A 23964-nucleotide genomic window follows, 5' to 3' on the forward strand; every position below is an offset into this window, starting at 1 on the left:
AGTGTAGGGACCTACAGACATGAGGTCCCTTGACGAGGGTGTAGGCTTACGTTTTATGGCCATAAATACCAACAAAAACCTCATATTTTTTTGTTTGTACAGGATACAGCCAGGCCCCTTTCTGTTGGGCCTTGCATTGTAGAGTGTCTGTCCGTGCATGATATACAGTGGAGTACGGCTTGGCAGCCCGCCTGATCTAATAGAAGGGCGTTACCTAATAGGCTGCGGGTTTGTGACTGTGTCATCTGCATGTGAACAGCGCTCTATGCAAGCCACTTGTGTGCAGTTTTATCATCTAGCAGTCACCTCCCCTCCATTCCATGAAGGTGTGTGTGTGATCTGCTTCTCCTGCACCTGTGATGCCTCCACTTAGTGGGGGTTTAGCTGTATCCTGCTAGAGCATCAGTTTTTGGCCAGGGCGATGTACACACTGCAGCCCAACTTGCTGTGAGTAATACTTGATTTTTGGAGGACATTATCCTCTTATTGTTGCTTTTTTTATATTTAGTGTAGGGACCTACAGACATGAGGTCCCTTGACGAGGGTGTAGGCTTACGTTTTATGGCCATAAATACCAACAAAAACCTCATATTTTTTTGTTTGTACAGGATACAGCCAGGCCCCTTTCTGTTGGGCCTTGCATTGTAGAGTGTCTGTCCGTGCATGATATACAGTGGAGTACGGCTTGGCAGCCCGCCTGATCTAATAGAAGGGCGTTACCTAATAGGCTGCGGGTTTGTGACTGTGTCATCTGCATGTGAACAGCGCTCTATGCAAGCCACTTGTGTGCAGTTTTATCATCTAGCAGTCACCTCCCCTCCATTCCATGAAGGTGTGTGTGTGATCTGCTTCTCCTGCACCTGTGATGCCTCCACTTAGTGGGGGTTTAGCTGTATCCTGCTAGAGCATCAGTTTTTGGCCAGGGCGATGTACACACTGCAGCCCAACTTGCTGTGAGTAATACTTGATTTTTGGAGGACATTATCCTCTTATTGTTGCTTTTTTTTTATATTTAGTGTAGGGACCTACAGACATGAGGTCCCTTGACGAGGGTGTAGGCTTACGTTTTATGGCCATAAATACCAACAAAAACCTCATATTTTTTTGTTTGTACAGGATACAGCCAGGCCCCTTTCTGTTGGGCCTTGCATTGTAGAGTGTCTGTCCGTGCATGATATACAGTGGAGTACGGCTTGGCAGCCCGCCTGATCTAATAGAAGGGCGTTACCTAATAGGCTGCGGGTTTGTGACTGTGTCATCTGCATGTGAACAGCGCTCTATGCAAGCCACTTGTGTGCAGTTTTATCATCTAGCAGTCACCTCCCCTCCATTCCATGAAGGTGTGTGTGTGATCTGCTTCTCCTGCACCTGTGATGCCTCCACTTAGTGGGGGTTTAGCTGTATCCTGCTAGAGCATCAGTTTTTGGCCAGGGCGATGTACACACTGCAGCCCAACTTGCTGTGAGTAATACTTGATTTTTGGAGGACATTATCCTCTTATTGTTGCTTTTTTTTATATTTAGTGTAGGGACCTACAGACATGAGGTCCCTTGACGAGGGTGTAGGCTTACGTTTTATGGCCATAAATACCAACAAAAACCTCATATTTTTTTGTTTGTACAGGATACAGCCAGGCCCCTTTCTGTTGGGCCTTGCATTGTAGAGTGTCTGTCCGTGCATGATATACAGTGGAGTACGGCTTGGCAGCCCGCCTGATCTAATAGAAGGGCGTTACCTAATAGGCTGCGGGTTTGTGACTGTGTCATCTGCATGTGAACAGCGCTCTATGCAAGCCACTTGTGTGCAGTTTTATCATCTAGCAGTCACCTCCCCTCCATTCCATGAAGGTGTGTGTGTGATCTGCTTCTCCTGCACCTGTGATGCCTCCACTTAGTGGGGGTTTAGCTGTATCCTGCTAGAGCATCAGTTTTTGGCCAGGGCGATGTACACACTGCAGCCCAACTTGCTGTGAGTAATACTTGATTTTTGGAGGACATTATCCTCTTATTGTTGCTTTTTTTAGAAAAAGCATTGTGACTCACATTGTTTGGCGTGTTTAGCTTTCCTCTGTGTCCTGTTTTGTAATAAAGTGTTTATAGGTTACATCTCACACTTTTGATTAACATAGTAGCATACTGCCATGGAAGTGGGGGTGGTTGTGTGCCTCAAACTTTATCTATGAGAACTGGACATTGCACTCTTTCTCAGCAGGAGGCTTCAAAGCTATAGACAAAGTGTTTCTTTAGAGATAGCTTGAAGGTCAGTGCTGTATGAAATGTATCTTCTTTAAAATCTTGAACATAAACAGATTGTGTTCAGAACACCAATAAAAACCCATTTTGTGTTTACAACTATACAGAAGACAAAATGAATGCCTGTGTTACAATTCTAAAATAAATGCGAATGTTACAATAGAAATGTCCCCGATTGGCTACAATCACCGATCAGAACACAGAAAACTTCACTTTGACAGCTCATTTTGTAGCCCTGCTGTCAATCAAAGTGACGGGGCACACTTGCAACTGCTGCTCACAGTGCCACGTCTGAAGCCACTCCGACCAAGCCTATAAAACTGAAAACCAGTGGCTTCCAGGAGGAGTAAAGTTTATTTTCTCTTAGTAGCTTTGTTTTCAGTAAGGTGGCTAGACAGCATTGGCACACTATTAACTTGCAGATTAACCCTATATCTGCAGAATAACCCTATATCTGCAGGTTTATAGACTTTGTGGATACAACAGGTTCCTTTTAAGGTACATTTACACTGGCAGACTGAGACCATTAATAGACCATTAATTGGCACCATGCAAGCCAATCAGGGATTGTTTCATAGCTGTTTAGACCGGCTAACCGTACACTAGTTCTCTGCAAGTAGAATAACATTGCTTTCGGCAGCACATGTCCTTCTTTCACTTTCATTTTTAAAGAAATGTAAAAACAATTTGACCCAACATTTTACTCATCGGTTGATCAGTGACCTATTTTCACAGGCCGGTAATCGGAAAATGAGTGGGCCAGTGTTAATGCACTTTTATAATGTACTTTTTAGACTTCTCCAACTGTATCACTGAATTTTACATCTGTCAAATCAGGGTGAAGATCTGACCAATATTAAACTGGAGGTTAAAGTGGAAGAAGAAGAGACCTATGTGACGGGTGATCAACAATATAAGGAGGAGGACATTTCTATAGATATTGACAAAGGTCAGTAATTGGAGTTTTTTTGTTTTTGTATTGTTTTTTTTTTTTTTTTTTTTAAAGTGATACTCCAGCTTGGAGCCATTCTAAATATTCTTTTAGAGAATGTTATTTTTGTATTTCTGATATACTAAGGAAGCCACATATGGAAATGATAACCCCATTCATAGAAGGCTGGTGTTAGTGCCTTCAGGGTAAATGAGCAACATCTAATTTTAATGCTACTTCACTCCTATATTCGAAATAGAAAATTGCTTGTTGGAAAATAAGTTCAACTCATCTATATATATAATTGCCTTATTCTGTCTATCTGTCACCAAAATGTCGTCATTACAGTGACAACCGTCGCATTGGCCGCTGGGCTCGGCCTGGCCACACCCCCCGCACGGATTGGCCGCTCGGCCAGGCCCCCCCCCACGCATTGGCTGCTTGGCCAGGCCCTGCCCCTCACACATTGGATGCTTGGCCTGGCCCCGCCCCCGCATGCATTTCCCGATCCCACACGGAGCTCCGACTCCCAGGTGAGTGCTGCACCCCCGGGAGCCCACCCCGGCAACCCAGCCGAGACATACCCTCGCGTTGCTGGGGTTGCCGGCGTACGCTGGTAACCATAGTACACATCGGGTAACCATGGAAACCACTTTGCTTAATTACCCGATTGTGTACCATGGTTACCAGCGTATGCCGCCTCCCTGCCCATTCAGATCGTTGGTCTCCTGCTGTCAAACACGCTGATGCGTGCTGCACAGCAGGAGACAAACAAACAAAAAATGAACCAGCACTGTCGCTTTGAATAGTTACCTGATGAGTACCATGCTTACTAACTTACCCCGGCTTCCGCCACACGTGTCCCGGAGCCGGCGAACGCTAGTAACCATGATACATATCAGGTAACTATGGAAACCGCTTTGCATAGTTGCCCGCTCGCCCACGCCCCCCACACACTCTGCCTGCTTGGCCATGCCCCCCACACACTCTGCCCGCTCAACCATGCCCCCCACACACTCTGCCCGCTCAGCCACGCCCCCCACACACTCTGCCCGCTCGGCCACGCCCATCACACACACTGCCCGCTCGGCCACGCCTTCCACCCACTCTGCCCGCTCGGCCACGCCCCCCACACACATTGGGCACCTATACACCTCCCCCCAGGACAACTCCACCTAATAGACACCTCCCCCCAGGACTACTCCTCCTATTATACCCCTCACCTCCAGGACTACTACTCCTATTATCCTCCTCTCCCCCCAGGACTACTCCTCCTATTATCCTCCTCTGCCCCCAGGATTACTCCTCCTATTATCCTACTCTCTCCCCAGCATTACTCCTTTTATTATACTCCTCTCTCCCCAGGATTACTCCTCCTATTATACTCCTCTCTCCCCAGGATTACTCCTCTTATTATCCTGCTCTCCCCCTATTATCCTCCTCTCCCCCCAGGACTACTCCTCCTATTATACTCCTCTCCCCCCAGGACTACTACTCCTATTATATTCCTCTCTCCTCAGGACTACTCCTCCCACACACACACTGCACAAAACATACCTCCCCCCAAAACACACACACATCCACACAAACCGCGCAACACACTCAGCACCACACACACACAACGCTGCAGACACACAGCGCTCCACAAGCAACGCAACACACACAACGCAATACACAAACAACACCACTCTCACACACCGCCACACCCAGACAACACCCAGAACATTTACAGCTCCCTACACAAACACTGGCAACTACACACAACAACATCTATATATATAACAAAAATCATACATTAACTACACAATAAATTCTAGAATACCCGTTGCGTTAGAATCGGGCCACCTTCTAGTCACTACATATGTTTAGTTCTCCACGTCTCTTACCTTTATTTCATATGCAACATCTTTACATGAGTGCAGGAGAAGACATATGAAAGACAGGTTTGTAGTGTGCAAGTTTAATTGACATACATTGTGAACCAGGACTGGGCACTAGATGGAACCATATAACATGAACACTGCATTTGAAAAGTTTGGAGAAGAATACACTGCAGACTTTTCTGCATTTATGTTACTGGAGGAAATTCTGCAGTATATAACAATATCAACAAAATGAATGTTTTCTCCAGGTACTATCCACATACAGGGTAAAATATTGATTTGTGGTGTAGATTTTAGTCTACGGAAAGTCAGGTAATGCTGTTGGTAGTCATTTTTCAAATACATGGGGTGAAATCTACAGCAAAATCCACATGTACCAGGTTTGCGGCCAAATCAGTTGTTGCATGTTTTCCACTCCTTTTATGTCCCATGTGGACATTCTTTTGAAGGGGTTGTCCACTACTTGGTCAAGCCCTTCTCAATTGCTACATTCCGTTCTATAAAATAAAAACAGCCTATACACATCTCCGATGTTGGCGCCGTTCCAGCAATGACAGCATTGGCTCTGCCGCAAATCACGTGACGTTATTTTTTGTGATCCCTACTACCAATCAGCGGCCACTTTACTAGCAGTTACTTCAGACAGATATATATCTGGAAAAAATGAGAGCAGCTGCTGCTGCTGCTCTCACCTCCTCCTAATGCCAGTTACAGTCAAAGGAAATAAGAGAAAAATGGCCAATGATTAGCTTCAGGGCTCATGTGGCTGGGAGAGACAAAGCAGTCATCACTGAAACGGCAGCTTTGGTGACGAAAGGCTGTTGTTATTTGTTAAGGGGGTAGTGGCCAATCTATTTAAAGATCTTTTAAGCAGATTTTAAAAATGTCCCAAAGGAGATCTTCTTTCAAAGCGTTTTACAATAATCAACATTGTAGCACAATGTAAGGCAATTTTTTTTATTTTTTTTTTAGAGGACTAACTACCAGAATTTTCATATATAAACTAAAGCCAGTGCCATACTGGCGCTATCATACTGCTTCTAAACATACCTTTAGTTTTCAGATTAGATGTATAGTTTCTAAAATACACCGTGTGCAGAATTATTAGGCAAGTTGTATTTTAGATTTTTTTTTTTTTATTATTGATCAACAACTATATTCTGAATCAACCCAAAAGACTTAAGGCCCCATCACACGCAACGACGGATCTAACGATATATCGCCGGGGTCACAGATTCCATGACGCACATCCGGCATCGTTAGCGATGTCGTTGTGTGTGATAACAAGGAACGACCGTTAATGATGGAAAATACTCACCTTATCGTCCATCGTTGACACGTCGTTCCTTTTTAAAATATTGTTGATTGTAGAGGACGCAGGTTGTTCATCGTTCCCGAGGCAGCACACATTGCTACGTGTGACACCCTGGGAACGACGACCTGCAGCTTACCTGCGGCCGCCGGCAATGCGGAAGGAAGGAGGAGGGCGGGAGGTTACGGCCACCCTTCTCCGCCCCTCCGCTTCTATTGGGCGGCCGCTGTGTGACGTCAATGTGACGCCGAACATCCCTCCCCCTTCAGCGATGTCGTTAGGGAGGTAAGTGCGTGTGACAGGGGTTAACAACTTTGTGCGCCACGGGCAACTAATTACCCGTGACGCACAAACGACGGGGGCGGGTGCGATCGCTAATGCGATGGCACGATATATCGTCGCGTGTGACGCCGCCTTTATAAATATCAAAGCTTAATATTTTTGGAAGTTGGAGTGGTTTTTTTAGATTTGGCTATCTTAGGAGGATATCTGTTTGTGCAGGTAACTATTACTGTGCAGAATTATTAAGCAACTTATTAAAAACCAAATATATTCCCATCTCACTTGTTTATTTTCACCAGGTAAACCAATATAACTGCACAAAATTTAGAAATAAACGTTTCTGACATGCAAAAACAAAACCCAAAAATATTAGTGACTAATAGGGTGGCTCAGTGGTTAGCACTGCAGTCTTGCAGCGCTGGGGTCCTGGGTTCAAATCCCACCAAGGACACCATTTGCAATGAGTTTGTATGTTCTCCCCGTGTTTGTGTGGGTTTCCTCTGGGTACTCCGGTTTCCTCCCACACTCCAAAAACATACTCAGGGAACCTAGATTGTGAGCCCCAATGAGGGACAGTGTTGTCATTGTATGTAAAGCGCTGTGGAATTAACAGCGCTATATAAATGAATAAATATTATTATATGATTATTATTATTATTATTAATATAGTCACCTTTCTTTATGATAACACTCAACAGCCTACCATCCATAGATTCTGTCAGTTTCTTGATCTGTTTACGATCAACATTGCGTGCAGCAGCCACCACAGCCTCCAGACACTGTTCCGAGAGGTGTAGTGTTTTCCCTCCCTGTAGATCTCACATTTTATGAGGGACCACAGGTTCTCTATTGGGTTCAGATCAGGTGAACAAGGGGGCCATGTCATTATTTTTTCATCTTTTAGACCTTTACTGGTCAGCCACGCTGTGGAGTAGTTGGATGCATATGATGGAGCATTGTCCTGCATGAAAATCATGTTTTTTCTTGAACGATACTGACTTCTTCCTGTACCACTGCTTGAAGAAGTTGTCTTCCAGAAACTGGCAGTAGGTCTGGCAGTTGAGCTTCACTCCATCCTCAAAAGGTCCCACAAGTTCATCTTTGATGATACCAGCCCATACCAGTACCCCACCTCCACCTTGCTGGCGTCTGAGTCGGAGTGGAGCTTTCTGCCCTTTACTGATCCAGCCTCTGGCCCATCCATCTGGCCCATCAAGAGTCACTCTCATTTCATCAGTCCGTAAAACCTTTGAAAAATCAGTCTTAAGATATTTCTTGGCCCAGTCTTGATGTTTCATCTTATGTTTCTTGTTCAAAGGTGGTCGTTTTTTAGCCTTCCTTACTTTGGCCATGTCCTTGAGTATGGCACACCTTGTGCTTTTTGATACTCCAGTAACGTTGCACCACTGAAATATGGCCAAATTGGTGGCAAATACCATCTTGGCATCTTCACGCTTGATTTTCCTCAATTCATGAGCAGTTATTTTGCGCCTTTTTTGCCCAACACGCTTCTTGCGACCCTGTTAGCTATTTGACATGAAACGCTTGATTGTTTGGTGACCACGCTTCAAAGGTTTGGCAATTTCAAGACTGCTGCATCCTTCTGCAAGACATTTCACAATTTTGGACTTTTCAGACCCCGTCAAATCTCTTTTGACCCATTTTGCCAAAAGACAGGAAGTTGCCTAATAATTAAGCACACCTTATATAGGGTGTTGATGTCATTACACCACACCCCTCCTCATTACAGAGATGCACATCACCTGATTTACTTAATTGGTAGTTGGCTCTCAAGCCTATACATCTTGGAGTAGGACAACATGTATAAAAAGTATCATGTGATCAAAATACTCATTTGCCTAATAATTCTGCACATAGTGTACAGGCTAGTAAAGTTTGGGAAATACACTGTTATTTGATTGATAGGTGCTGCAGAATATCTAATAGGTAGATCGGATTTTGCTAGTTATTTCCGCCCCTGTCTGCCTGCCTGTCCTTCCTCCCTCCTCTAATAACAGAGACAGGGGGAGGAATGACAGGCAGGCGGACGGGCAGGAGTAACTAGCAAATTCCGACCCACCTATTATTAGATATTCCTTTGTACCTCTCCTCAAATAACTGCAATAAGTGCATTTCACAAACTTTACTTGCCTGTATTTCAGAAACTATACATCCAATCTCACATATAAAGGTATGTTTAGAATCAGCATGATAGCGCCAGTATAGCACTGGGTTTAGTTTATATGAAAATGATTGGTCCTCTTTAAACCTATTTGCAATATTGTACATACAAAGCAGTGATTAGGCCTATCTTTTTAATGCAGAAGAAAACCATCTTCTGGCTCAGCATGAATAATTTTTTATCAGTTAATATCAGGATAAGTAGGACTATACAGTGGGTACGGAAAGTATTCAGACCCCTTTAAATTTTTCACTCTTTGTTTCATTGCAGCCATTTGGTAAATTCAAAAAAGTTCATTTTTATCATTAATGTACACTCTGCATCCCATATTCGCAGAAAAATATTGAAATGTAGAAATTTTTTTAAAATGTATTAAACAAGAAAAACTGAAATATCACATGGTCATAAGTATTCAAAACCTTTTGCTCAGTATTAAGTAAAACACCCTTTTGAGCTAGTACAGCCATAAGTCTTCTTGGGAATGATGGAACACGTTTTTCACACCTGGATTTGGGAATCCTGTGCTATTCTTCCTTACAGATCCTCTCCAGTTTCGTCAGGGTGGATGGTGAACGTTGGTGGATAGCCATTTTCAGGTCTCTCCAGAGATGCTCAATTGGGTTTAGGTCAGGGCTCTGGCTGAACCAGTCGAGAATAGTCACAGTTCTCAAGCCACTGCTTTGTTAGTTTAGCTGTGTGCTTAGGGTCATTGTCTTGTTGGAAGGTGTACCTTCGGCCAAGTCTGAGGTCCAGAACACTCTGTAAGTAGGTTTTCTTTCAGGATATTTCTGTACTTGGCTGCATTCATCTTTCCTTCAATTGCACTCCATCGTCCTGTCCCTGCAGCTGAAAAACACCCCCATAGCATGATGCTACCACCACCATGTTTCACTGTTGGGATTGTATTGGGCAGGTGATGAGCAGTGCCTGGTTTTCTTCAACATACCGCTTAGAATTATCACCAAATGTGGGAGAGGCTTCCGTCAGGCGACTCTGCCATAAAGGCCCAACTGGTGTAGGGCTACAGTGATAGTTGACTTTGTAGAACTTTCTCCCATCTCCCTAGTGCATCTCTGGAGCTCAACCACAGTGATCTTGGGATTCTTCTTTACTTGTCTCACCAAGGCTTTTCTCCCACGATTGCTCAGTTTGGTTTAACTGCCAGGTCTAGGAAAGGTCCTGGTGGTCCCAAAATTCTTCCATGTAAGGATTATGGAAGCCACTGTGCTCTTAGGAACCTTGAGTATTGCTGAAATTATTTTGTAACCTTGTCCAGATCTGTGTCTTGCTACAGTTCTGCCTCTGCGCTCCTTGGGCACTTCCTTTGACCTCATGATTTGGTTTGATATGCACTGTGAGCTGTGAGGTCTTATATAGACAAGTGTGTGCCTTTCCAAATCAAGTCCTATCAGTTTAATTAAACACAGCTGGACTCCAATGAAGGAGTAGAACCATCTCAGGGAGGATCACAAGAAAATTGACAGCATCTGACTTAAATATGAGTGTCTGAGCAAAGGGTCTGAATACTTATGACCATGTGATAGTTCAGTTTTTCTTGTTTAATACATTTGCTAAAATTTCTACATTTCTGTTTTTTTCTATCAAGATGGAGTGCAGAATGTACATTAATGAGAAAAAAACTCTGAACTTTTTGAATTTACCAAATATCTGCAATGAAAAAAAATAAAAAATGTAAAGGGGTCTGAATACTTTCCGTACTTACTGTATCTTAAAGATGTGTGCAACGACGTTACAAAGATATGTGCAGCTGTTGAAATAAACCTAGCCATGTACATGAATAAAGTTTGAGATGATGTGCTTTGTTCCATTGCACATTATTTTGTAAAAACGTGTAACTGGCAAATAGAACTTGTTAATGGATGTCAATAAATCAGCCCCCATGTGTACTGATACAGAGGGCAGGACTTTAAGACAAGTTAGCTTTTTTTAATGTTACTCCTGTACATAATGATGTGGGCAATAAGTGTAGAACAGATTCCTGAATTACACCATAGTCTTTTTAATAGGAATTTATAGTAAAAATAGTTACATTTCTTTTTAATCAAGCAGATAATTCCAGCAAGAACTCAGACGGACACTTCACATTGTCTCCAAATTGTAAAGTAGAAGATTCAGTTACCATTCAGCATGCTGAAGGAGAAAACCTTATAACCCCTAATGTGCATCTGGGATTTCAAAGAATAGATCTGCCCTCTAATACCCCATATAATGAGGAATGCTCAACTGATCAATTACAGACAGTTACTCCAAGAAACGATAACAGTGGAAAAAAAATTTTTCAGTGTGATGAATGTGGGGAACAGTTTACAAAAAATGGAAGTCTTTTTATACACAAAAGGATTCACACAGGGGAAAAGCCATACTTCTGTTCAGATTGTGGGAAATGTTTTCATAGGAAATCCTTACTTTCTAGGCATAAAACAATTCACACACTGGAGAAGCCATTTTCATGTTCTGAATGTGGGAAACGTTTTATTACTAGAACCAACCTGGTGGTTCATCTGAGAATTCATACAGGGGAGAAACCATATACTTGTTCAGAATGTGGGAAATGTTTTACACAGAAACCTTCTCTTGTGGAACATCAGAGAATTCACACAGGAGAAAAGCCATATTCATGTGCAGAATGTGGGAAATGCTTTACCCAGAAATCTTCTCTAGTCAAACACGAGAGACATCATTCTGGTGAAAAGCAGTATTTATGTTTTGAATGTGGAAAATGTTTTGTCAAGAGATCAGGTCTTGTTGAACATCAGAAAACTCACACAGGGGAAAAGCGATTTTCATGTTCTGAATGTGGGAATGTTTTATCACTAATGCAAAAGTTAGAGATCATCAGAGAAGTCATACAGGGGAGAAACCATTTCCATGTTTAGAATGTGGCAGATGTTTTACCCCAAAACCAGATCTTGTTGAACATCAGAGAATTCATACAGGGGACAAACCATTTTATTGTTCTGAATGTGGAAAATGCTTTATTAATAAAGTTACACTCAAGATTCATCAAAGAACTCACACAGGAGAGAAACCCTTTGCATGTTCTGAATGTGGCAAATGTTTTACCCAAAAAACAAATCTTGTTAAACATCAGATAACTCACACCGGGGAAAAGCCATTTGCTTGTTCTGAATGTGACAAATGTTTTGCACAGAAATCAAATCTTGTTAAACATCAAGGAATTCACACAAAGTAAAGACCTATGGTATTTTGTAATGTGGAAAATGTTTTTTGGAATTAATCATGATTCTGATGATTTACATACAATTCAATGGGAACGCTGGAGGAGTTGAGGTGTTATGGCTGTAATCTAGATCCTATTATGTAGCCACAGAGGGTCATACAACCATGTGAAACTAGCTAGAAATACATTAGGTGACATGTTGCATGTTAAACAGCCAATAACGACATTTGAGAGCTGCTCTCACTGCAGAGCTGTATGTGATTATAACTGACACTTTTGCAGGTGACTCTCCGCTTCAGACCGGGGCCACTCGGGGGACTACTGCGATGCTAGCATCACACTCGGCTCACGCTGGCAGCACAGCGGGAGCTGATTGTCATGCGAGTGTCACTGTGACTGAGGTCCGATCATGCGATCGGACCACAACTGCGGGGGGCGGGCCAGCACTGAGGAGGGGCGGGCTGACGCTGTGGAGGGGAGGGAGAGATTTCTCTCCCTCTCTCCTCCGTTGCCGGCTATTGCGATTCTCACCCTGTACTCGCGGTACATCGGTGTACTGCTAGTGCAGTGCGATTTTTCTCTCTCCCCATACACTTGAATGGGTGCGAGAGAAACCAGGATCGCATTGCACCCGCAGCATGCTGCGATTATTTTCTTGGTCCGATTAGGGGACTGACACACAGGCTAATATTGGTCCGAGTGGAATGTGATGTTTTATAGCATTCCACTCGCTCCGATTTTCATGCCGTGTGTCTTAGGCCTCAGCCTCCTTTTCGCAGGCAGACAGTGTTGCAACATTGTTGCAGTGAGGCAGAGCTCAGGGAGCTGCAAAAGTTGTGGTTGCAAGAAGACAAATTTCATTTCTTCAGTTCAGTGTCAGTTAGGCCTCTTTCACACATCAGTTTTTTGCCATCAGTCGCAATCCGTCATTTTGGTAAAAAAACGGATCCAGCACTGGATCGTTTTTTTTTCTTATTGACTTGTATTAGGGACGGATTGCGACGGATGGCCTCACGTTTCATCAGTCATGTGACGGATCTGTTGAAAAATGTTTGTCCAGTCAACGGAACCAACATCCACAGGAACGTTTTTTTGTGTGCGTCGAAAAAACGAACGACGACAGATCCATCGGCGTACGTTGTTTGTTATAATGGAAACCTATGGGCACAGGATCCGGTGCAATCCGTCAAATGATGGATTCAGGCGACGGATCCGTCTTTTACTAACTGAGTATGCTCAGATGTGTAAATTCCATTCTGGTCAGAAAATCCCTCTCTCAATCCCTCTCTCCCCTCTTCCCATATGGTTTATATAGATTTTTCAATAGCAAGTTCCCTTTGCCATGAAAAAAAAGTGATACGACAGATCCGTTTTTTTTTTTTACAGGATCCGTCGCATCAGTTTTACCACAATCTGTGACGGATCAGTCTGATCAGTCGCAAAACGATTGTGACTGATGCAAAGAAAAACTGATGTGTGAAAGACCCGTCCCACACTGGTAACACCCCTTTTATTTAAAATAAGCTGTGGAGGCGGAGTTACCTTCCAGGCACATAGCTTGAAAGAGCTCATCTACATAAAGTGATAAAAGATGATTTTTCCACAACAAGACATCTGATATAAGAGAGACAGGTATGACATGTTTCAGAATTATATAACCTGTATGCCCATATGAACAGTTTAAAAAGGTCAAAGTGGTGACAGATTCCCTTTAAAGACATGAGATTAACCATATGCTGTTCAAAAGAAAATAAAATATATATATATATATATATATATATATATATATATATATATATATATATATATATATACAGTGCCTACAAGTAGTATTCAACCCCCTGCAGATTTAGCAGGTTTACACATTCGGAATTAACTTGGCATTGTGACATTTGGACTGTAGATCAGCCTGGAAGTGTGAAATGCACTGCAGCAAAAAAGAATGTTATTTCTTTTTTTATTTTTTTTTTTAAATTGTGAAAAGTTTATTCAGAGGGTCATTTATTATTCAACCCCTCAAACCACAAGAATTCTGTTTGGTTCCCCTAAAGTATTAAGAAGTATTTCAGGCACAAAGAACAATGAGCTTCACATGTTTGGATTAATTATCTCTTTTTCCAGCCTTTTCTGACTAATTAAGACCCTCCCCAAACTTGTGAACAGCACTCATACTTGGTCAACATGGGAAAGACAAAGGAGCATTCCAAGGCCATCAGAGACAAGATCGTGGAGGGTCACAAGGCTGGCAAGGGGTACAAAACCCTTTCCAAGGAGTTGGGCCTACCTGTCTCCACTGTTGGGAGCATCATCCGGAAGTGGAAGGCTTATGGAACTACTTTTAGCCTTCCACGACCTGGACAGCCTTTGAAAGTTTCCACCCGTGCTGAGGCCAGGCTTGTCCGAAGAGTCAAGGCTAACCCAAGGACAACAAGGAAGGAGCTCCGGGAAGATCTCATGGCAGTGGGGACATTGGTTTCAGTCAATACCATAAATAACGTACTCCACCGCAATGGTCTCCGTTCCAGACGAGCCCGTAAGGTACCTTTTACTTTCAAAGCGTCATGTCAAGGCTCGTCTACAGTTTGCTCATGATCACTTGGAGGACTCTGAGACATACTGGTTCAAGGTTCTCTGGTCTGATGAGACCAAGATCGAGATCTTTGGTGCCAACCGCACACGTGACGTTTGGAGACTGGATGGCACTGCATACAACCCCAAGAATATCCCTACAGTCAAGCATGGTGGTGGCAGCATCATGCTGTGGGGCTGTTTCTCAGCCAAGGGGCCTGGCCATCTGGTCCGCATCCATGGGAAGATGGATAGCACGGCCTACCTGGAGATTTTGGCCAAGAACCTACGCTCCTCCATCAAGGATCTTAAGATGGGTCGTCATTTCATCTTCCAACAAGACAACGACCCAAAGCACACAGCCAAGAAAACCAAGGCCTGGTTCAAGAGGGAAAAAATCAAGGTGTTGCAGTGGCCTAGTCAGTCTCCTGACCTTAACCCAATTGAAAACTTGTGGAAGGAGCTCAAGATTAAAGTCCACATGAGACACCCAAAGAACCTAGATAACTTGGAGAAGATCTGCATGGAGGAGTGGGGCAAGATAACTCCAGAGACCTGTGCCGGCCTGATCAGGTCTTATAAAAGACGATTATTAGCTGTAATTGCAAACAAGGGTTATTCCACAAAATATTAAACCTAGGGGTTGAATAATAATTGACCCACACTTTTATGTTGAAAATTTATTAAAATTTAACTGAGCAACATAACTTGTTGGTTTGTAAGATTTATGCATCTGTTAATAAATCCTGCTCTTGTTTGAAGTTTGCAGGCTCTAACTTATTTGCATCTTATCAAACCTGCTAAATCTCCAGGGGGTTGAATACTACTTGTAGGCACTGTGTGCATATATATATATATATATTAGTAGCCAATAAACAAATTGACTTTTTGGTGGAAGTAACCTTTGAAACCTGCAGATTATATCGACCTGAAAACTGCTGTTGTATCTGACTCTGAATAAACTTTATTATCATTACATGGAATCTGTCACCAGGTTTTTGCCACGTACTCTGACAGCAGCATAATGTAGGGTCAGAGATCTTGATTCCAGCGATGTGTCACTTACTGAGCTGCTTAGTGTAGTTTTAATAAAATCACCGATTAATCAGTAGTAGATTATCATTAGAGGACTACTTGGCCAGCTACCAGGTAGTCCAGCATATTCATGAGCTCTATATAACTGCTAGATCTACAGCAGAGAAAGCATTGATTTCATCAAACTGACAGCAAACCGCTCAGTATGTGACACATCGCTGGAATCAGGGTCTCAGTCTCTACATTATGCTGTTCTCAGATGAGGGAGCAAAAACTTCGTGACAGATTCCCTTTGAAGGGAACCTGTCACCAGTTTTTTGGTATCTCACCAAATACCACAACCTTTTTCTGCTGCTGTTGTGCATTTCAGACATGATTACATTGTCACCTGACTTAATACCACCAAAAATACCATATTATTTGGTCCCGAGCTGTATGTAAATGAGTATGGGCTGGTACGATGAGTGTCGTCCTTTTTGCATCTGTTCCTCCTCCCTGCTCATAAAAGCCGTCCTCCTGCTCTGATTGACGTGGATGACGCATCCGGCATCTTCCACATAGCTGAACGCATTCTTGCGCCTGTGGAGTAGCATTGCTGGCCGTGCAGGCGGACTTCGCTCTACCCTACTGAGGGCATGTGCAGTGATGTCCTTTGCTATTCCTGCAGTAGGGCAGAGCAAAGTGCGCCTGCGAGGCTGGCAATGCTACTACTGATGCTATAATTTGTTGATAGGTGTGGATCCGAGAGCTGTAACCCATACTACCTGCTAAAACAGGTCAGTTTAATCCCCTTTATAATGGGCACATGCTGAACCACTGCTCCACTCATTCTGTATGGGCTGATGAACGCTGCAATCATTTTTTTTCCTGGCAACCTCAAAGAGAATGAATAAAGCGACAATTCTCTGCTCTATTTTCTAAACTTTCTAAAGAGGACAAAAGTAATCTATTAGAGATAAAAATATAGTGGAACCTCGCTTAACGAGTAACCCAGTTAACGAGAATTTCGCCTTACAAGCAAAGCTTTCTGTAAATTTGTAACTCTGTTTACGAGAAAGCTTTGCTGTACGAGCAAAATTCTCACCGCACACACTTCTGGTTCCGTACATCCACCGCGCTCTGACCCGCACTTGCAGGCCACACAAACACACATATGCACGCACAAACACGCACGCACGCACACACATACAGCATTATGTTCACCTTACCTTCCATTCCATCGCCGGTCTCATGGTTCTTGTAGTCCGCTGGCTCATTGCGATGTCCTCGCGGCGGACTACAAGACCCAGGAGGCCGGCGATGGATCGGAAGGTAAGGTTGAACATAATATGTGTACCTTCAGTTCCATCGCCAGCCTCCTGTGTCCTCTAGTTCGCCGCTTCACTCCAGGCTGTGCATCGGCAACCATAGCGACGAAGCAGGAAGTTCCCCTGTCACCCGCTACTCAAAGGCAGCGCGCTGGCCAATCAGAGGCAAGCTGCTCCTGCCTTTGACGTCAGCGCTCTGGCAGCGGAAGTTCCTCCCTCGTCGTTATGGTAACTCGATACACAGCCCGTACCGGAGAACAGAAAGTCCCAGGAGACCGGCGATGGAACGGAAGGTAAGGTGAGCATAATGTGTGTGTGTGTGTGTGTGTGTGTGTGTGCGCTTGTGTGTTTCTGTGTGTTTGTGTGAGTTTGTGCGTGTTTGTACGTGTTTGCATGTGTGGAATGACGCAATAGGGGACCTGAATGGGACATTTAACAAGTTGTGGAACGAATTGTCTGCATTGCAGTGATTTCCTATGGAAAATCTTGCTCTGCAGAACGAGTAACTTGGTTAACAAGCACACTCCCAGAACGGATTGTTCTCGTTAACCAAGGTGCCACTGTACAAAACTGTTCTGCAATTGGTGGTGATCTAAATAGTTGGACCTCCACTAATAAGTAAATTTCCAAGTATCCTTTGGATAAATGATAACTGACTTTCCCTAGACAACTACTGTCATTAAAGAGTAACTTTTTTTTTTCTTAATTTTTTCATAAATCAATTGAACAAGGGAAAATAATGTATTTTATTAGAGAGATCTCATTCTCCTCCTAGACCGATCTCTCAATTCTCTATCTTCAATGAATTCAGATTTCCTCATTACTGAGATAGGAGATGACAATTGGTGCTCATAAGATTCTATGTAGAAGGGAGGAGGAGGAACTAGAGGCAGAGACAGGCATTCTGCTGCAAGTTCTCCTGACACAACACTGCCATTTCCTATCTCAGACTGTATTCACACAAGATAAATTGTGTCTATGAATTGAGAATGCTGAAAATGAAAGACCAATCCTGGAGGAAAAAGAGCAAATTTGTCTGATAAGATATATTGCAAAATTGCTTATTTTCATGTTTATTATTGATTTATAAAAAAAATAATAAAAATATAAGTAAAAAATGTCAACTTACTGTAAAGGTAGCTGTTAGAAGTATGACATTACTGGTGGTTCAGGGAGCTAAAATTACATCATTTGTCTTCAAGAAAAACTAGGACATCTGATGGACAACAAAATGTAAAATGATGCCACAAGTTATGTCCACCCTAGTGAAGGTAATATCTGTTCCCCAAGTCTAGTCTATCTTTAAAAATTAAACAAGGGCTGATCATAAAAAATGCGGACAGGGGGGGGGGGGGGGGGAAGTAGTCCTCATGGACAGAACATGGTATATTCAGGAAGGGAACAGGTTATTAAATGACCAGCTTTACTATGAAAAATTAGAATCAGATCCCTCCATCACGGTATTCTTAGATTACAAAAAGATGATTAAATCCGCTCAAGAGAAGAACATTCTAGACAAAAGAGAGATGAAATTTCTCGACATTGTAAGGTACAAAACCCCTTATTTTTATTTTCTCCCAAAAATTCACAAACACCCCACAAATCCCCCTGGTCGCCCCATTATATCTGGAAGAGAATCCGTAACATGCAACCTTTCCCATTATGTTGATCTGTTCTTGCAAAAATATGTTTTAGAATTACCCTCCTATTTAAAAGATTCCTCTCAAGTCATCAATGAGTTAAAAAATCTGGCACCCTTTAAAAATTGTCTAATTATCACGATGGATGTATCATCACTTTATAGCAATATCGAACACAGTTTAGGCATTGCCGCTGTCAAACAACATCTTGATAACGATCCCTTGATGCAGTTTGAGCAAAAAACTTTTCTTTTAACGGCAATTGACTTCATTTTATCTAATAATATTTTCACCTTTGAGACCAATATCTACAGGCAGAGGAGGGGCTGTGTGATGGGGACGAGATTCGCCCCTAGTTACGCTAATCTGTTCATGGGGGTGTTTGAATCGTCCCACATTGCACAGTCCCCTCTGACAGCGGGTCATTTGGTTTATTACTGGCGCTTCATAGATGACCTGCTCCTCGTTTGGAGGGGATCTCTATTACAAGCCAATCACTTAATTTCTCAACTCAATGTCAATTCCTGGGGTCTCACTTTTACCGCTGCGGTTTCTTCCAGTGCCCTCCAGTTCTTGGACCTGATGGTGAGGTTGGATGAAAATGGGGGGGTGTCCACCTCGACACATTTCAAGCAAGTGGATGTCAACAGCTACTTGAGGTTCGACAGTGGACACCTCCCTAGTTGGATAACCAATATTCCATACGGGCAATACTGGAGGGTCAGAAAAAACTGCTCCAGTGATGGTGATTTCCTGCAGGAATCCAATCTCCTGAGAAAAAGGTTCAGACAAAAAGGCTATCCATCTAAACTTCTGGAGGATGCCTTTAGTAAGACTAAGCAACTCACTCAGGACCTTTGTATCCGAAAGATCCAAGAGAAACAGCATAGTATTACAAAGAGTGAAGATAAATTGAATCCACGAAAATGGAGTTTAGTAACCACTTTTTGCAAATCCAGGATCCAAATTCACAAACTTCTAGAGAAATACTGGTTTATATTACAGGGTGACCCGCTACTTCGAGATCAGATCCCCCCTAAGCCCTCCATTATCTACCGGAGGAATATAAACTTGAAGAATCTAGTAGCGCCAAGTAATCCTAATCTTAAAGATTCTTCTAAAACCACCATTGTTTCCAGTAACAACGGAAACTATCGCTGCAACACCTCTAGGTGTAAATGCTGTGAGGTTATTGGTGATAAGATCACTTGCTTTACATCCCGGACCACAAATGCTCTTTTCCCCATTCAATTTCACCTAGACTGTCAGAGCACCTATGTTATTTACCTGCTTGAGTGCACGTGCGGTCTACAGTATGTGGGCCGTACAGTACAAACGATGCACGCCAGGTTGAATAAACATAGGTCCAATATCAAAAACGTCTTCCAACAACACAGTCTATCTCGACATTTTCAAATTGCACATCAGAAGGATCCCAAACAATTGAGATTATTAATTATTGATCACATAGATAACTCCGGATCCGATCGGTTCGAGAGACTTATTAAAAGAGAGAGTTACTGGATATTCAGATTGGGTACCTTACACCCTGAGGGTCTTAATATGACTATTGAGAATGTAGCCAAACATTGAATTGATTTAATGAATTCTGTTGCTCGGGGTTGGAAAAAGGAAAAAAGGAAGAAAAAAAAAAAAAGGGATTCACAGCACCTATTGTGCTGGAAAAATGATTCACAGCACCCATTGTGCTGGCATATGCACCCAGTGGTTGAGATTCAATAGATATTTCTGTCAGCTCTGGAAAAGTGGTTCACAGCACCTACTGTACTGGAAAAGTGATTCACAGCAACCATTGTGCTGGCATATGCACCCAGGGGTTGAGACTCAATAAGCACTTAACAATTGAATCGGAACCTTTATTGTGCTGGCATATGCATGATTCGAGTGCTCGGATTCTGTAAAAGTGATTCACAGCACCTATTGTGCTGGAAAAATTACTCACAGCACCTATTGTGCTGGCATATGAACCCAGTGGTTGAGATTTAATAGATATTTCTGTCAGTTCTGGAAAAGCGGTTCACAGCACCTATTGTGCTGGCATTTGCACCCAGTGGTTGAGATTCAATAGACATTTAATAATGCAATCGGAACCTTCATTGTGCTGGCACATGCATGATTCTACTGCTCGGATTCTGGAAAAATGACTCACAGCACCTATTGTGCTGGATATGCACCCAGTGTTTGAGATTCAATAGCTATTTCTGTCAGTTCTGGAAAAGCAGTTCACAGCACCTATTGTGCTGGAAAAGCAGTTCACAGCACCTATTGTGCTGGAAAAGCAGTTCAAAGCACCTATTGTGCTGGAAAAGGAATTCACAGCACCTATTGTGCTGGCATATGAACCCAGTGGTTGAGATTAAATAGACATTTAACGCAATTTTAAAAATAAGAATATTCATTCCCTAATTTATAAAATTAAATTCTTGATCTACCCACACTGACATACATTATAACAATATTATTACATGTTAGTAGTGCGGGCATACTCAGATCATTTTTTTGAAAAGTTCTCATGATTTTATGTATTAAGTTTTAGGAGTTAATATATGATTTATGTGATTATATTATCACATGTGTTTTTAAATAATGTTTTTATGGCAAAGAGTCTTTTTGAAAAATCCTTTTTAAATATCTTTTATTAGCTTTTATATTATTGTTGAAGGGTTGGTTGTGATACATTAAGGGTTAACATTTCAATTAATTTGGTGCTGACCAATGGAATCGCACCTGTCCCTTTAAATAGTACTTTCCACATTCCGTTTTTTATATCCACCTGATGAAGATATTGTGTATATCGAAACGCGTTGTGGCTGATAGAAAACAATAAATTCTAAAAAAAATTAATCTAATACTGTGGCCTCCTTAGCGCTCTATCAGACCGTGCTTCTATATTTTACTAGTCTATCTTTAAGGCCCCCTTCACACGTCCGTGAAAATCACACAAGTTTTTCACGGACGTGTCAAAGGTGCGTATTGTCCTCCGTGTGCCGTTTTTATGGCACAACGTGTGTTCTCCGTGTGTTATCCATGATAACACACGGAGAACCGGAACTTTCAGCTCACCTGTCCCTGGCATTGCTGTCCGTGGTGCTGATCTTCGGTCTCAGGTCCTGTCGACTCCCCGCTGCTGCTGCTTCCGGCCGCAGTGAAGTGAATATGCAATAAGTATAATGAGTGGGGGTCGGAAGCAAGTGACAGCAGCGGCAGAGACTGCAGCGCTGGAGATGGTGAGTATAGAATTTTTATTTTTTTTTACAAACATGTGTGTTTTCTCTGGTGTGTGTCACACGGATCACATCTGTGCGGTCCGTGTGCGGGCCGTGTGACACCCGTGATGCCGGAGAAAAACGGACATGTCTACGTGTGGAGCACACGGACACATGGTCCATAGCAAAACACGCACGTGTGCGCAGACCCATTGATTTTAATGGGTCTACGTGGGCCCGTTTCTCCGGCACGAGAGGAAATGGACCAAACACGTACCGGAGACACGGACGTGTGAAGGGGGCCTAAAACAGATCGGAGGTAATATCTGTAGTGTTTGGTAATGACATTACTCCCTTCTTTTTCATCAAACTCCATTGTAAATCCCTATCAAACTGTATGTCTGCGGATATGACTGTGGTGTGAAAATTCCATTGTGTAAATTCTCACTTGCTTTTTTGAAAAGAACAAGTTGTTTCTGGTCATATACATCTGTTGGTTTTGAAAAGATTGTGATATGTACCTGAGATGAGCAGTGTAACATAAATAAACGAGATTATGGCAAAATTGCTATTATTGCTTGTCTCGCCACCCCCCAAACAAATGTCTAAAAAGGTGAGGTCAAAATCCTATGTACTCAAAAATGTGTACAAAGGTTTTGCAATGTGGCGATACATTTTTTAAAAATTTGGTTTTATTGTGCAAAATTAGTAAAACAGGAAAGAAAAGAATTTTGGCATCACCATAATCTCAATGACCTTAGAGAATAGAGGTACGTAGCGCATTCATACGTGGGAAGAAAAACCCAAACCTACAAAAACAAGTGCACAAATTGATGATTTTGTTCATCTTCCCTTTATAAAAAGGGGAATACAGTTCAATCAAAAAGTTCTATATACCCTTACATTGTACTAATGGAAATGTCAACTCTAGAGTTTAGCGCGGTTCTCCAGTTCGCGGTTCGAGTGATTTTGGGGGCTGTTCTTGATCGAACTAGAACTCGAGCTTTTTGCTAAAGCTCGATAGTTCTAGTTACGTTCGAGAACGGTTCTAGCAGCAAAAAGCCAAGCTAATTACTAGCTGGCTTTCCGCTCTAATAGTGTAAGTCACTCTGTGACTCACACTATTATGAAATTTCAGCCCATAGTGTGCGGGAACAGCGCATTCAGATCACTACTGTATGGGTAATGGCGATTGCCAATTTTTATTTTTTTTTTTCCTTGTCTTCCTTCCCTAAGCGCGCGTGTGTAGTGGAGCGGGCCAGCATGTCAGCCAATCCCAGACACACACACACAGCTAAGTGGACTTTTAGCCAGAGAAGCAACGGCATGTGTGATAGGATGTCCATGTCACATGTCCCTACATTATAAATACGGGCATCTGCCCGTCTGGACGCCATTATCTGCCTTCTGCGTCTGGGTGTCAGACACCGCTGGCGTAGCTCCTGTCTCCGATACTGCTGTGTACGCTCTATACACAGTGCTATACAGAATAGGGATAGCAGTTTCTTTCAGCTCTTGTAAGGGCTAATTACAGCAGGCTCAGAGCCATAGGTGACAGTCAGGTCCGTGGAAACAGATTTTAACAGCTACACAAGATAACGACGTCTGTGTAGCGAAGGTCAGGGATTTCCTCGCTGCATTTCCCCATTAGGAGGGATAGAAAGTGAGGCTTCCTTTCCTCTACCCAGACCCACAACCCTGCCACTGTACCCTCCTGCCCTTTGCACACTCAAGCTCATTGTTACTAAGCCATTATATTAGCAAACACTGAGTAAACTTAGTGGCATCCTAAAAGTGGCTGTTGGACTTCCAATAGTATCCCACTAGTGCAAATCTATTTGCAGCACCTCTGCATTGCACACTCAAACTCATTGTTACTAAGCCATTATACTAGCAAACTATGCTGCCAGTTTAAGGGCCGTAGTTGCATTGTCAGGGATAATTATTGTTGTTTATTCTGCTGTTAATAAAGCTAGACCACCGCTGCAATTTACACCACCTCTCAATTTTTACTACCACATTTTAAGTGCACAATCTTGTCGCAATCAAAATGAGTGGCAAAATGACAGATGCTGGTGTAAAGGGGAAGAGGCGTGTTGGAAAAGGAAAAAAAGGGTTTGTCCGTGGGGAAGGTGGCAAAGCT

General features: G+C 42.7%; 1 protein-coding gene across 1 annotated transcript in view; it reads left to right on the forward strand.

Moving 5' to 3' along the window:
* Nucleotides 1-12196, forward strand: part of LOC142311246 (uncharacterized) — a 75668-nt gene extending 63472 nt beyond the window's left edge. Inside the window, 3 exon segments of the mRNA XM_075349470.1 lie at nucleotides 3090-3201; nucleotides 10913-11662; nucleotides 11665-12196. Coding sequence (XP_075205585.1) covers nucleotides 3090-3201; nucleotides 10913-11662; nucleotides 11665-12056 — 1254 coding nt within the window. The 3' untranslated portion in view covers nucleotides 12057-12196.
* Nucleotides 12197-23964: the final 11768 nt, after the last annotated feature.

This window comes from Anomaloglossus baeobatrachus, chromosome 5 (assembly GCF_048569485.1).
Source record: "Anomaloglossus baeobatrachus isolate aAnoBae1 chromosome 5, aAnoBae1.hap1, whole genome shotgun sequence".
In the NCBI taxonomy this organism is placed as follows: Eukaryota; Metazoa; Chordata; class Amphibia; order Anura; family Aromobatidae; genus Anomaloglossus; species Anomaloglossus baeobatrachus.